Source organism: Orycteropus afer, unplaced genomic scaffold (genome assembly GCF_000298275.1).
Source record: "Orycteropus afer afer isolate SDZICR_OR568_19922 unplaced genomic scaffold, OryAfe1.0 scaffold00017, whole genome shotgun sequence".
In the NCBI taxonomy this organism is placed as follows: Eukaryota; Metazoa; Chordata; class Mammalia; order Tubulidentata; family Orycteropodidae; genus Orycteropus; species Orycteropus afer.
This window is the reverse complement of record NW_006921604.1, coordinates 22,173,036-22,189,200: the sequence shown is the minus strand read 5'-3', so window position 1 is coordinate 22,189,200 and position 16,165 is coordinate 22,173,036. Positions and strand designations below refer to the sequence as shown.

Genomic DNA, 16,165 nt, shown 5'->3' with positions numbered 1-16,165 from the left:
ACATTTTCCATGACAGACCATATGTTAGGCCATAAAGCAAGCCTTAATAAATTTAAAAACATTGAAATACTGCAAAGCATCTTCTCAGATCATGAGGCTATCAAATTAGAAATGAACAGTAGGAAGATCAATGGATAAAGAGACATAGAAAAAAAACACATGGAAACAGAACAACACCCTCTTTGAGAAAGACTGGGTAATAGAAGAAATAAAAATTTAAATAAAAAAATTTGTTGAATCAAACAAGAATGAAAACACAACATGCCAAAACCTTTGGGACATAGCAAAAGCAGTGATCAGAGGCCAATTTATAGCAATAAATACACACATCCAAAAAGAAGAAAGAGTCAAAATCAACAATTTAAACAAACATCTCCAGCAATTGGAAAAAGAACAGCAAGAAAAGCCCACAGTCACCAGAAGAAAGGAAATAATAAAGATTTGAGCAGAAATCAATGATACAGAAAATAGAAGGGCAATAGAAAAAAAAAATTAATAAGAACAGAAGTTAGTTTTTTGAAAAGATTAATAAAATTGACAAACCACTGGCAAATTTAACAAAGGAAAAGAGGGCGAGAACACAAATAACATGAATAAGAAATGAAATGGCTGACATCACAACAGAACCAACTGAAATAAAAAGGATAATATTGGGATACTATGAAGAACTGTACTCCAACAAATTTGAAAATACGGAAGAAATGGACATATTTCTAGAAACACACCACTTACCTAAACTAACACATACTAAGGTAGAAAAGTTGAACAGATCCATAAAAAAAGAAGAAAATAAACAAGTCATTAAAAAATTACCAATAAAAAAAGTCCTGGTCCAGACAATTTCACCAGAGAATTCTACCAAACATTCACAGAAGAACTGACACCAATCCTACTCAAACTATTCCAAAGCATAGAAAAAGACGGAATCCTCCCTAATTCATTTAGTGAAGCAAACATAACATTGATATCAAAACCAGGCAACAAACATATGAAGAAATGCCATTAGAGAGATGCAAATCAAGCAACAATGAGATACCATCTTGCTCCAGCACTAGTAGCAAAGTTCAACCAGACAGAAAATAATAAATGCTGGCAAGGATGTGGAGACATTGGGACTCTCATACGTTGCTGCTAGGATTGTAAAATGGTACAGCCACTGTGGAAAGCAGTATGGAAATTCCATAAAAAGTTGGAATTAGAAATACCATTTGACCTAGCCATTCCACTACTAGGTATATATCCTAAAGGAGTGAGAGCCATGACAAGAACAGACATACGCACACCCGTGTTCATCACAGCACTATTTACAATAGCCAAAAGATGGAAACAACCTAGGTGTCCATCAACTGAGGAATGGATAACCAAACTATGGTACATACACACAATGGAATACTATGCAACCCTAAAGAATAACATAGAATCCAAGAAACCTGCATAACGTGGATGAACTTTGAGGGCTGTATGGTGAGTGAAATAAGTTAATCAAAGAAGGACAAATATTGTATTAGTCTGTTATTGTAATAGTCAAGGAAAGGTTTATCTATGGAAGGAAATTTTCTTTGTTGGTTACCAGGGGTGAGGGGGGAGGGGAGGCAACACTGTTAAATAGGTAGAGATAAGTACTGATTTGGATGAAGAGAAGGGCAATATACCAAATGAGTGTGATCAACATAGTGGCATTGAAGAAGAGGAAGAGATAGAGAGGTAAATGGGAGGTACAGATAACAAAGATGAACCCTTCTGCACATACAGTACTGCATTGTTGGTGAAGGCAAATATCAGTATATGGGTGCATAGATGGGTGGACAGGCTGAACTATTAGGTATGTCTGTGAACCAGGAAGTGTACCCAAGATCACATACAGGGTTGGCATACGTGTATTTGTATGTTCTGTAAGAATTCCCAGGTGTATAGTAGAGGTGACAAGGGACAAGGTTGTAGTCATTTCTTGGTCATAGCCAGCTATCCAGAGGGAGCAAGTAGTTGAACCTGTGGGCTCGGGACCATAGTCGCAGGGGACATCAGGCTCAACTGGCATAACATACTACACAAAACATTGTTCCACCTGCTACTTTGGCGAGTAGCGACTGAGATCTTAAAACTTGCAAGCAGCCATCTGGATGCAGCGATGGGTCTCTCCTCATCCACAGCAAAGAAGAATGAAGAAAACCAAAGATTCATGGAATCAATTAGTCCTAGTGACTGGTACACCATGCAATCCGCAGTCTATATGGCTACAAGGCCAGAAGAACTAGATGGTGCCCAGCTACCACTGTCAACTATTCAGAAGGGGATCTATATAGGAGAGCCTGGGTAGAGAGGGAGAACAATGTGGAACAAAACTCAAAATTATTTGGGAAAAAAAAGGGGAGAGCAGGTTTGCTGGTCGAATAGAGCCTGGTGGAACCACTGAGACTATGGCCTCTAGCTGCCCTGCAGGTCTGAAATTTAACCCACACCTGTGGCTTCCAGACAAACAAAAGTCAGGCATATGAGTTGAACATTTACCTGAGGTGGATATACTCCTTGGATAGAACAATTATGGGGGAAAGAAGGGCTATTTATGCACAGGGAGACAGCTCAGGGGGCAGGAGTGCATGGAGGGATGAACACAGGCAAGAGGTAACTATCAGGAGGAAGTGGGAAGGGAGCTGTTGCATTGGAGTAAATTGTAGTCAATGTCATGAGACAAAGTGTATTTGAACTACTGTATGGAAAGTGAATTTGCTCTGTAAATTTTCACCCAAATCACAATTTAAAAAAAAAAAAAAAAAGATTTAGCATTACTAGGTAATAATGTTAGAATTGCTATGGAAAGGAAGAGAAAGCCACATGGCAACAACTGTACAAATGATCTTGCCAGTGCTCTTCTCACGGGAAAGCCAGCAAAAACAGCTTGTCACTTAGACCTCCACGAAGCCCATGCAAATGGATGATTGTTGTGGTTATGTGCCGTCGAGTCGGACCCAACTCATAGCGACCCCTCCTTGGGTTTCCGAGGCAGTATCATTATGGAAGTAGATTGCGCAACCTTCCTTCTGAGGAGTGGCTGTGGGTTTGAACTGCCAGCCTTCTGATTAGCAGTCAAGTGCCTTAGGCACTATGCTACCAGGGGACACTTTTGCACTGGTACCTGGGGATAGATGATAGGCTTGATCGGGCTCTTATATCTCCCTAATGCCATTTATGTCACAGCAACTAATGATGGGCTATAGCAGGGATTAGTATAGAGTACCTTGTTTAAGCTATGGAGCTGTGATTGCACAATGGTTAAAGTGCTTGGTGGCGAATCAAAAGGTCAGCGGTTTGAACCCACCAGTTGCTTTCTCCGTGGGAGAAAGATGTGGCAGTCTGCTTCTGTAAAGATTTAAAGTCTTGAAACCCTATGGGGCAATTCCATTCTGGCCTACAGGGATAGTGTGAGTCAGAATCGAGTTGGCGGCAGTGGGTATCATTATATTTCATATGTACTCTGTGAGAAGAAAAAAAAATGTGCTTATTGCTTAGCCAAACATTTCTTTCTATTAGGCTATATGGTCCTTTTGAGGAAAAAAAAAAAAATGATCTATGGGTATTTATAATGTCCCCACTTCCCTCTAACCTGGCTCTTTAGAAATATGCTGATGACTGAGACCCATGATACTTACAATGATTTCTGAAGCATTTAGCTAGCAGAGGATTTGCTGTTGCTTTGAGATTTAATCATTTTGGAGAATGTTCCCTTAATTGGCAACAGAAGGTTTGCAGTGACAGAGGTTGCAGTGCAGGCTTTTGGATTATTAAAAGTTGAAGCCTAATCACGAGTTGAGGCAGAATCCCACTCCTTTCTATTATTACTGTGCATTAGGAGCCACAGAATTCTCACCTGATGAAAAATCGTAATTCTTTGCATGGTGATACTCCTTTCACAGTGCTCAGATGGCTTCATAGTACCACCTCTTTCTACTTTCCAGCACACCTGGCAGAGAGAACAAAATATGTCACTGGGGTCCTGGCCTCAGGGCAGACCCCTCTATCCTGCTAGCCTTTTCCTTGACTTTCTTTGTGTCCCTAAAACTTCTATCATTATTTCCCTCCCCTTTAATGCCTATCAACTCCCCATGAAAAAAAGTCTTCATGTCTTCTTCAGTGTGGAACTAGGCATTTTTGCATGATGAAGTCTATGTATCTGGTATTCTGAGTCCTGCCATGAAATTTAGCAGTGCTTAAAATGAAGTCGGGTTCACCTTCTCTGTTTGAGTGCCTCTGGCTTCTTGACTTCACTAATATAAAGGAATGTTAGTTCATCTGGCACGGCGGGAAGTGGCCCTTGGCTCTGAGCTCTGAGGCCAGAGGGTGTCTAGTTTTTCCTCATCAGATCAAGGATTCCTTTTCCTTGTTTCACCTGCTGCTACTCTCTGCACACACCCTGGCCTTTGACTCCATTTTGAAAATATTCTCTCAAGCAAATACCTGCAGGAATAAGGAACTGTGTTTTCCATTCTTCAGTAATCCACTAAATTAAGCCCACCAAAGTTTTGCTCAGTGTAGGGAACCAGGCTATGATAACTTCTAGCCAGAAGCAGAATGACTGCCTTTTAAATTAGCTACTGCAGTATCCAAAACCCACTGCCATTGAGTAAATTCCAACTCATAGCGACTCTATAGAATAAAGTATAACTGACTCATAGGGATTCCAGGGCTGTAAATCTTTATGGAAGCAGAATGTCTCATCTTTCTCATGTAGAGTGGCTTGTGGGTTTGAACCACTGACTTTTTGGTTTGCAGTTGAATGCTTAAACCACTGCACAATAGAGCTCCTGCTGCATTGTAATTATGGGTGATTCTCTGATTTCTATTTGAAATGCTGAAATACTGGAATTAGCTTCCTGACCTTCAGGTTGGAGATAACAACTCGAAGCACTATCTCATGAGTGGACAGACTTGGACAAATCATTTAAACGCTGGTAGACTTCTTGTTTTCCATTGACCTGGGTTCAGGTCTCAGCTAGTGTGCCTCATGTACAGCAACCACCTGTCTGTCTGTGGAGGCCTGTGTGTTGCTATGATGCTCAGCAGGTTTCAGCAGAGCTTCCAGACTGAGACAGACTACGAAGAAAAGCTTGATGATCTACTTCTGAAAATCATCAGATGAAAACCTCATGAATCACAATGGTCTCATCTGTAGCCTGTCTTGGGAAGGTGCAGGACTGGGCAGTGTTCTACCATGAGTTGAGGATCAACTCCATAGCAGCTAACAACAGCAACTCACAATGTAGTTTTCAGACTGTGTATGTCCACTAACTGTTTATTACCAGAGTTCCCATTGAGATAGGTACAGGATGTGAGAATAAACATTTAGAAACTTTTATAGCAATTGGACATTGTCAAGACGTTCAAACATAATAATATAAAAGTATCTATCTGTGAAATTGTGTGGGGAAAATGATCCTTCACCATAGATAGTTTGAAAAGCCTAATTTAATAGCCCCTATTTGTGAGCTCTGGTGGAGTAGTAGTACCTAAGGCATTGACTGCTAACCAGAAGGCTGGTAGTACAAACCCACCAGCCACTCCTCAGAAGGAAGATGGGGCAATCTACTTCCATAAAGATTGGCCACCTCAGGAACCCAATGGGGGTCGCTATGAATTGGAATCGACTTGATGGCAGTGGGTTTAGTTGTTTTGGTTTATTGATATGATCAGATGGAACCTGAACTTAAGGTTACAAGTGTAAGTCTTAGAATCAAGTAGATGGGTCTATATGCAGTATCTGCCACTAGTTATCTCTGTGGCTTTGAGCAAGTTACTTAACCGTTCTGAGACCCAGTTTCCTCATTTTTAAATAAATGGAGCAGCACTTGCTCTATCAGTAAGTGCTGGGAAGACCAAGTAAGATAATCCAGGAAAAGTGCCAAGCAATTTAACTGCTGATATTATTTCTTCTAGGATTTTATTTTATTTTATTCCATCAGTGTTTCTGGCTTGCTGAAAGCATGTTTTGTGTACTTATGGACATATATTAAATCTACAATCTTGCCTTCATGTGAGTACAGGGTAAAAGAAATACTTTTAAAAGGTCCTACCTTAAATAATGTTTGGTTTTCACAGAAACCTTCATAGAGGCTATACCCTTAGCTAAAGGATGCTGCCATTGGAAACATTTCTGGCCCTCTTTACTTAATATTTCCATTAGAGCCTGTTATAATGATCTATTCTGCTGTTACAAATGACCTCAAAACTTAAGAGTCTTACAGAAGCTATTTATCATTAACCTCTCATGGTTCTGTGGATTGACTGGGCTCATCTGGGTTCTCACTTGGGGTCTTGCATGAAGTTGCAGTCAGATGTTGGCTGGGGCTGGAGTCATCTGAAAACTCCACTGGATTGGATATCCTAGATGGCATGTTCACTCTTCATATCTGGTGCCCAGGCTGGGATGGCTGGAACAGCTCAGGGCTGGCTGGGCATCTTGCTCTGCCCACATCCTTTCCACATGGCCAGCTTGGGCTTCCTCACTATGTGGTGAACTCAGGCTAAGGAGACAACTTAGTTGGTCGCTGACTTCCCCCAGAACGAGTGTTCTAACAGATAGGAAGGGGAAGTTGCTAGTCTCTGAAGACCTGGGCCTAATAACTGTCTCAGTGTTGCTGTTGTCATATTGTTATCAAAGCAGTTGCAGAGCCCTCCCTTGTTCAAGTGGAGGAGACATGGACTACCTCTTGATGGCAGGAGGGTCAAATAATTTGTGTCAGTCTTTAACTTACTCTGGTGGTATAGTGGTTAAGGCATTTAGCTACAAACCAAAAGTTTGGTGGTTCAAGCCCACCAGCTGCTCTATGGAAGAAACATAAGGCAGTCTGCTTCCATAAAGATTCACAGCCTTGGAAACCCTATGGGGGTTGGTATAGGTCAGAACTGACTCAATGAGTGTTTTTTCTTTTTCTTTAAATCTGCTAAGGAGCCTAGATCCTTGGCCAACCTTTCAGTTAGCAGCTGAAGGAACACTGGGCAATCTACTTCCATAAAGATTTACCACCTTGGAAACCCAAAGAGGGTCGCTGTGAGTCAGAATCAACTTGATGGCAGTGAGTTTGGTTTTGTGGTTTTTAAGGAGCCTTGGTAGCACAGTCGTTAAATGCTCAGCTGCTAACTGCAAGGTTGGGGTTCAAACCACGCAACCACTCTGCCAGAGAAAGATGTGGCAGTCTGTTTCCATAAAGATTTACAGCCTTGGAAACCACATGAACCAGTTCTATACTGTTCTATAGGGTTGCTATGAGTCAGAATCAACTTGATAGCAGTGGGTCAGGATTTGTGTTTTTAATCTGCTATAAAGCCACAAAAGAAATGTGGTTTTCTTACATTGGTGTGTCTTCTTTATTTTCATCAGAGTGTAAAGCTTCCCAAGGGGACTACATTGACTAAAGTGTTACTAAAAAATAAATAAATAAATAAAAGCAGCCAGCACATTATGGTCATACCTCACATACTTCATATGTGTTTTTATTTAAAAAAAAAATTTGTATATACATATGTGTGTGCATGTATATATAACCAACAGCAAACCCACTCCATCAAGTTGATTCTGACTCATAGCAATCTCATTGGGTTGCCAAGGTTACAAACCTTATAGAAGTAGATTGCCTCATCTTCCTTCACAGAGATTAGCAGCCAAATGCCTTACCTACTATGCCACTATATATATATATTTTTTTTCCCACACTCATCACACATACATACACAAAACATTTTCCATTTCAACTTTTATGTGTACAGTTTTGTTACATTAATTATGTTCATCATGTTGTACAACTAACATTTGTAATTTTTTTATCACCCTGAACAAAAACTTAGTGCCCCCTAAGCAATCATCCCCCTTCTTCTCTTCAGTCTTACCCCTGGTAACCACTCATAAACTTTGATCTCTGTGCATTTGTCTATTCTAGATATTTCATGTAAGTGAGACCATACAATGTTTATCTTTTTGTGTCCAATTTATTTCACTCAGCATAATGCTGTTAAGGTTCATCCATGCTATAGCATAACGCTGACTTCATTGCCTTTTATGGCTGAGTAATATCCCACTGTATAGATATAATGCCTTTGTGTTTCTACTGTGCTGTGGAAGGAGTGGGATGAGTCATGATTTCCACATGTGAGCTCACCCTCCTGTGAGCTCATCCTCCTGCTCAGACCTACTCTACTTTCTGTGTGTGTGAATTCTGTTAATGCCTCCTCATCCTCCTTTTTGCCTCCCTACACTCCTCCCTGCCCCTGCCTTACCTGCCACAAAGTAATCTCTCAAAAGCCCAGCAAGAATCATGATGTTTCTCCTTTGCTTAAATCACTTTACTCATTCGCATTTCTCATACAGTTATCTGGCCCAAACAGGCACTCAAGGCCCTCCACAGTTGGAAGGGAATACATTTCCAGTTAAGTTTTCCCATCTTCTGACACTACTACCCAAACGCATACCCATGCACGCCTCAGACATACAGTACTGTGTGTTCGCATGTGCACACACACAGACACACACACACACATGAGCACAGAGGCATGTGCTCTTGTCATTCATTCAACAAATATTTATTGTCAGCTTCGAGCTCCAGCAGCTCAATTATTATTCCACAAACATGCCTTCTGTTTTTCCCTTTCTGGAGCTTTGCTTACATTCCTTGAAGGTTAGGAGCCTTTCTTATTAATATTTTATGTTTCCCTTAATACCAAACACTGTACTGCCCACATAGTAATATACATTGGTTGACATACTGTACAGAGAAGAGGTCTGTTCTTTCTTTCACTGTATCTTTTACTTTTCATCTCTCTCCTTTGTCACCCTTTCTCTGTTGGAGCCCCATCTAGAATCTTCAAGTACTCTCCTCATCTCTCCCTTATTTAAAATTTTAACATATTTCCCTCATATTCCATGTGATTCATGGTCAGGGTGAAGTCAGGGGCATTCTGTAGGGGCATTTTTGAAGTTAGCAGGCACCCTGGCATAACTTTTCCCCAACAGCCATAGCTACTGAAGTCTTGCTTCATTCAGCACTATGTGCAAGCTTCTGGTATGTTCCAGGCAGCCTGCTGGGCCTGGGGACACCACGAAGAATCAGATATAGTTGCTGCCCATTTGAGCTCAAACATTGCTGATGTAAAATATATGAACATTGGGCCTTTGGGGGTCTGATAAGCAGGTAGGAGATAACAAACGCTGCTTACCTGTCCTGCTTTGCTTTACCAATTGGTATTCGATAAACCCAGATGCTGTGAAAAGTTGTTGGGATGGGCACAGAATACATGGGTCTCAAGGTGGGGAGGGAAATACGTAACTGAATCACATGGGCAAGTTTTTAATCAAATAATATACCCACCACAATAGATGAGATGATGCGTCCCCTTTTGTCTTGCAGAGGTGGGGGATGGGGCAGGATATGACGCCAGAAGGAAGCCAGAGCTCCCCAGATGATTCTGGTTTCTGATTCCCTTCTTGTTGTTATGTGCCCTCAAGTTGGACCCGACTCATAGTGACCCCTCCTTGGGTTTCCGAGATAGTATCTCTACAGAAGTAGATTGCCCAACCTTTCTTGGGAGGAGTAGCTGGTGGGTTTGAACCGCCAGCCTTCTGGTTAGCAGTCAAGTGCCTTAGGCACTACGCTACCAGAGCTCCGTCTAGTCCCCCTTAAAGAAACCTTGCTTCAACTGTATCATCCCCAAACAATGTCTCTGAGTAGTTGTTCCATGCTTGCTAATTGTACCACCTGGTTATTTTTCAGGTTCACTTCACTTCTCCTTGCTTTAAGACGCAAAAGTGCTGCTTTCCGGACCTGCCATGAAACCAAACTTGAAACAATGGAAACAACTCATGCTCTTTGGAATATTTGCGTGGGGGCTCCTCTTTTTGGTGATTTTTATCTACTTCACTGACAGCCACCCTGCTGAACCTGTACCCAGTTCCTTTTCTTTCCTAGAGACCAAAAGACTGCTGCCCATCCAGGGGAAGCAGAGGGCCATCATGGGAGCCATGCATGAACCCTCCTTTGCTGAAAACATGGCCGGTTACAAGATGCTGCCTGACAGAGACCTGTCAGACTCTGTGGACTTGGGGCCTGGAGACCTGCAGAGATGGGCCCACATGAAAGATGGATTTGAAAATGAAGATGAGTTTTTTTCATCCCAGATCGGGAGAAAATCCCAAAGTGCTTTCTATCAGGGGGATGATGACTACTTTTTTGCTGCTGGTCAGCAAGGGCCCCACAGCCACATTCAGGACATGTTGCCATTCCTTTCCCACAGGGAGCAAGCCCAGAGGGAGGGTGTTTTGTCGGTGCATCACATGAGGAGAAGGCGGATGAAGAAAAGGCACACAAAACAGAAAAGAAGCCACGTGTTTGAGGAGGGTGACGACTGGGACAAACTATATTCCACCATGTCCAGGGCCTTTCTGTACCGGCTTTGGAAGGGAAATGTCTCTTCCAAAATGTTGAACCCACGCCTCCAAAAAGCGATGAAAGATTACCTCAACACCAACAAGCATGGGGTGCACTTCCGGGGCAAACGGGAGGCGAGGCTGAGCCGAGAAGAGCTGCTGTGTGAGCTCCGGAGCAGGGTGCACGTGCGGACTCTGGACGGGAAGGAGGCACCCTTCTCTATGCTGGGGTGGGAAAAGCATGTCCCAGCTGTGCCCTTGAGCCAGCTGTACCCCCACGGCCTACAGAGCTGTGCCGTCGTCATGTCAGCGGGTGCAATCCTGAACTCTTCCTTGGGCAAAGAAATAGGTGAGTTCTGGTCATTTGAACTCTGGGCAGTCTGTATGAGGGTAGGTAGTAATGAGAAGTTGGTTCTATGATTGGAGTCCTGGGTGGTGCAAAAGATTAATGAGCACTACTGCTAAGTGAAAAGCTGGAGGCTTGAGTCTACCCAAAGGCTCTTAGGAAGGAAGGCCTAGTGACCTTACTTCCAATAAAAAGAAAAAAGAAAGAAAGAAAGAAACAGCCATTGAAAACACTGTGGAACACTGTCCTACTCTAACACTAGTGAAGTTGCCATGAATTGGAGATGACTCAGCAGCAACTGGTAACTGTTAGTATGTGCCAGGTTCTGTACTAGATACCGAGAAACTACGTGTGACTCAGACATAGCTGCAGCCTCAACCTCACGTCTAGTTGTAAAAACAACCACAAGTAATACATACTTGTGATAATAGTATCAGGTCATAAGGAATCTGGAACTGAAATTCAGTGGGCATTGTTAACTTGTTACAGAGGAAAGACCCTCATTTCTTGGCTTCTTTCTAAATGGATCCATTAGTGCTGTGTCCTTGAAGAGTGGCTGATGGACCAGATCTGTCTTGGGACGGGGTGGTACCATTATAGGCTGGCTCCACAACCCAGATTTCTGATCTTCAGACACTTTTGGGGAATGAAACTGAATGTAAGTTTTTTTTTTAAGTTAAAAAAAAAAAAAATGACGCAAGTCTGGGCTTGAGGTCTGGGGCTCCAGTGTCCCTGTGATGATATTATAGCAGGCTCATAATAACAGTCCATGTGTCAGATAAGCTTGTCCCAAAGCCAGGGCAGAGCAGCCCTCAATTTATTAGGAAATAGCAGTGGTTTAAAGGTCCCTGGGGTGAAATAACACCATGGTTCTTTCTCATTGCCGAGGACCAATATTAATAATGTAGAGAAGGAATTTAAGTATTATGCTTTGAAGCAGGCAGTGACTCGCTTCTGGTTTTGTTTTGTTTTCAATACCTGTGTATCATAGTTGCATATTTGGGTTACTCTTGAATCTCAGGGAGAATTCCCTTGCTCTTTATTCCAGCATTAATCACTTGGCTGTTAACCAAAAGGTCAGCGGTTCAAACTCACCAGCTGCTCCACCGGAGAAAGATGAGGCAATCTACATCCATAAAGATTTATAGCCTTGAAAACACCATGGGGCAGTTGTCCCCTGCCCTGTAGGGTCACTGTGAGTCATAATTGACTCAATGGCAACAGGTTGGTTTTGGTTGGTAATTCCTGCATAAATAAGGGTTTTATTAACTCCATTGGAGGCTAGAATGGCCAGACTTCATCTCATATACTTGGTCATGTTGTCAGAAGGGACCATTCCCTGGATAAGGATGTCATGCTTGGTAAGGTGGAGGGTCGATGAAAGAGGGGAAGGCCCTCAACAAGGTGGATTGACACAGTGGTGGTGGCGATGGGCTCAAGTGTAGCAAAAATAGTGGAGCTGGCTCAGGACCGGGTGGTGTTTTTCCTGCTGTGCATAGAGTCGCTACGAGTTGGAGATGACTCGGTGGCCCTTAACAACAACAACAAACTCCGTTCAGAATTTTGAAGAGGGTGTGAAGATAGTGGGGATTACGTGTTTCTTGAACATGAAATGTCAGAGTTGTATCTTCATTAGTTTCTAATATCGATACTTAATTTATATTTTATGCATTTATTTCAGGCTTCATGATCAGAATTGTAGAACTGTAACGGAAGAATGTGACCAGATATATGTATAATTAATATGTATTCATTAATATATGTATAATATGTGTTAATTCCCTTTATTGTTTTGTCTGGATGCCTTTGAGTCAGATTTTATACCTTCCGTTTAAGAATTATCTAACTGTAATTCAATTTTTAAAAACAATACATCTTTCATTTTTACAAGTTGGCATCTCTGAGCATCAGCATTGTGCATGCTAGGTGCTGAACTCTCTCCTACTCTCCTGCCCATATGCAGTGCTCACAGATGTAGTTATTGCCAACTCTTTTCATGAAAACAGATTTATGTAGCACATTTCTTCAGGGAACCTGGAATGCTGGGGCATACTGTAGTATTTAGCTAAATTCATCTTGACCCTGAAATATGTATGTGTGAAATTGGCCAAGTGAAGACCAAAAAGACTCACCAAAGATCTTGGTCTTTATGAAAAAGTGAGGGCAGAGCTTAACATTCCTGAGTACTCAGCAACTGTCCCTACTGTGGTAAGGGAGACCACAGTTACTCAAGTATGCCTATTGGCTGCTCTCTACCTCCCTCTTGTGTTTTTTCCATTGGCAATGCAATCTCTTTACCTCTGCTCTGTTAGACTGAGTCATACCCTGTAATTGTTTTTGAGAAAAGTATAGCAGTTGTAAACACCTCCACTTTGAATATGTTATTGAAAAGCAATTTGAATTATTTTGGAAACATGGAAAATTCTTTTTTTAGAGTCATGAGATGATATTTTTCACCCATACATAGGAATAATTATAATAGCAAAAACATCTACTAGCGGTCTTGTGCAAACACACTACAGAGGAGGAAAATGTCTACTCTCAAGTAACAGAAATAGCCTTGATATGGAAAGTAAGAATCTGTGTGTTTCATTTAAATAAAATTAAACTTATATTCTGGGAAGTGTATGGGAAATGGGAGTTAGGAAACAAGGTGTGTGTATGGGGGAAGCATATAGAATTTGCTGTAGAGAGCTTGGGATTGTTTTTTAAAAATAATATTTTATTATGTTTTCAGTGAAAGTTTACACAGAGAATTAGGTTCATTTGACAATTGCTACACAAATTGTTCAGTGACGTTGTTGTTGTTGTTATGTGCTGTTGAGTCGGACCCAACTCATAGTGACCCCTCCTTGGGTTTCCAAGGCAGTATCACTACGGAAGTAGATTGTCCCATCTTCCTTCTGAGGAGTGGCTGGTGGGTTTGAACCGCCAGCCTTCTGGCTAGCAGTCAAGTGCCTTAGGCACTATGCTACCAGAGCTCAACATTGTAACAGTAGTTACATTTTTTACAATGTGTCTACATTCTCTTTAACTGAATTCTGGTTCTGTTTCCAGTATTCTAGTTTCCCTGTCCCCTTAGTGTCTCATCTTTGCTTTAGAGTAATTCTTGACCTTTTGGTCTCATAGATGGATTTTTAGTGGAGCACTGTACTCATGGATTATATCCTTTAATTTGTGTGCCCATCTCTTATTTCACTACAAGGTGACATCAGGATAATTTCAGTTCAAGATTTAACGAGTATCTAAGGGCAGTACTCTTAGGGAGCCCTTTAGTCTCAACTGGTCCAGTAAGTCCGAACTTTTTAAGATTTGGAGTTCTGTTCTGTGTTTTTCTCCCATTCTGTCAGGGTCTATCTATTGTGGCACTGATCAGAATGTTTAGTAGTGGTAGCAGGGTACCATCTTATTCTTCCGGTCTCAGGGTAGTTTCAGCTGTAATTCATGGAGGCATTTAGCCCTATAGACTAATTTCTTCTCTGAGACTTTGACTTCCTTCTGAGAACTTGGGATTTGAAATGTCCTATTAATCCAAAAAATAAAAATAAGCAAAAAGTAAATCATATAGTCATTCAACAAGCATTCTTTATCTTTATTGGTTTATCACCAACTCTTCCAGATACTGTGCTAGCCACTGGTGACACAAAGATGAATAAGGTACCAGCTCAATCCTCAAATTCTCTACAGTACAGTGGGGAAGACAAACTATGAATGTACAATTCCAGTGTCATATCATTAAGTCAGTGATAGAGAAACATATACACTGACATGGTAGAAACGACAAAGGAATCTTAACCCACCTTGAGACTTGAAGGCTGAGCAGAGAGAGGAAGATTAGTAAAGACTTGTTGGGAGAGACTGGGGAAGAGAGTGGAGTCTAGGCTGAAGACCCTACATTAAGAAGTGGTGAGAAACATTATGGTTTACAGATGTAATTGCTGCAGAGTGCAAGGGAGCCAAGCAGGGAGAAGAGAGACAGAAGCTGAAGAGGCAGGCAGGTCAGCTTGCATCATCCTGCATGCAACTCTATAGAAATTAAACTTTAATTTAAAGATTGTAATAATAAACAGTTGCTGTGGAGTCATTTCTGACTCATGGCAACTCCTTGTGTGTCAGAGTAGAGCTGTGCTCCATAGGGTTTTCAGTGGCTGATTTTTCTGAAGTAGATTGCCAGGCCTTTCTTCCCGGGCATCTCTGGGGCTGAAGCACCTCCAGGTTTTTTGGTTAGCAGCCAAGCTCATTAACGATTTTCTAGGCACCTTTTATGATGTATTTTCGGCAGACAAGGTACTATTCCAGATTAACTGTTGTAACCCTTGCAGCTCTAAGTGATAAATATGATTAAACTCAACTGACTGCTGTCGAGTCAGTTCCAACTCATAGTGACCCCTCCTTGGGTTTTCGAGCAGGTATCTCTACAGAAGTAGATTGCCTGGTCTTCCTCCTGAGAAGTAGCTGGTGAGTTTGAACCTCCAGCCTTCTGGTTAGCAATCAGATACCTTATGCACTATGCCACCAGAGCTCACATAAATATGATTATTCCCATTATAATGGCAAAGAATAAGAAGCACCTAAAGTCATAGTGGGCCAATCCTGCATTCAAACCCAGTCCTGGATCTCAGCAACTCTGGCTCTAACCACTGTGTGTGGGATGCCAAGACACTGAAATCTTTTAAGTAGGGGAGTGACTGATCTGCTTTTCATTTTAGAAAACTCACTCACTCCAGAGTCTGGACTTGAGGCTGTCAGAGGAGTAAGTCAGGAGGTTGTTGCAGGAGTCTCTGAGAGGTGAGATAGACCCAAGCCAGACACCAGGACCAGGACCAGGAGAGAAAGGAATCATAGCTTTGTCTTAATCACAGGCAGGTCTTTCCCTAATGACATAAAGCTTTCACTGCTGTGCACAGAACACTTTTGTTCTCTGCATCTGTGCAGAAAAAGGAGGAGGAGGATGGGAGCTGGAGCTCACTGCCAAGGGCAGAGCAATGGCTTAGTGCTACAGGAGTGCCTCCTGCCTGGATTGGTCCTTTAAGGGTTTTAATCTTCCTTCAGTGGACACACTTAGCCCCAGCTCTGCTCTCAAGGTCAACACATAACAGCCCTAGCCTGGAAATACCTTCTCCATAAATGACACTTGACTTTATTCCCCCTGTACTTGCTGTCTGAACAGTTCCTTATTTTCAAAATATGAATGGACAGCTCAGATTTTTAAGGCACATTATCAAGGAGATTCACAGCCAGGGATACATTTACAAAACATGCCTGCATGATAGATACACTCTTTTAGCTCTTCCTCCCACGCAGACTCCCTCTCCCTCCACATTTTGATCTGATTCTACTCACTGACAGCTTTAACTAGATACAGCACAAGTCTCTATCCATAGCAGCCTTTCATTTTTACCTCTCAGTTA

At 41.9% G+C, this 16,165-nt stretch overlaps 1 protein-coding gene across 1 annotated transcript in view; it reads left to right on the top strand.

Moving 5' to 3' along the window:
• Window positions 1-9,811: 9,811 nt before the first annotated feature.
• ST6GAL2 (ST6 beta-galactoside alpha-2,6-sialyltransferase 2) overlaps window positions 9,812-16,165 on the top strand; it is a 55,415-nt gene continuing 49,061 nt past the window's right edge. The window contains exon 1 of the mRNA XM_007959548.1: window positions 9,812-10,757. Within this exon, the coding sequence (XP_007957739.1) occupies window positions 9,812-10,757 (946 nt within the window). The remainder of the gene's footprint in view (window positions 10,758-16,165) is intronic.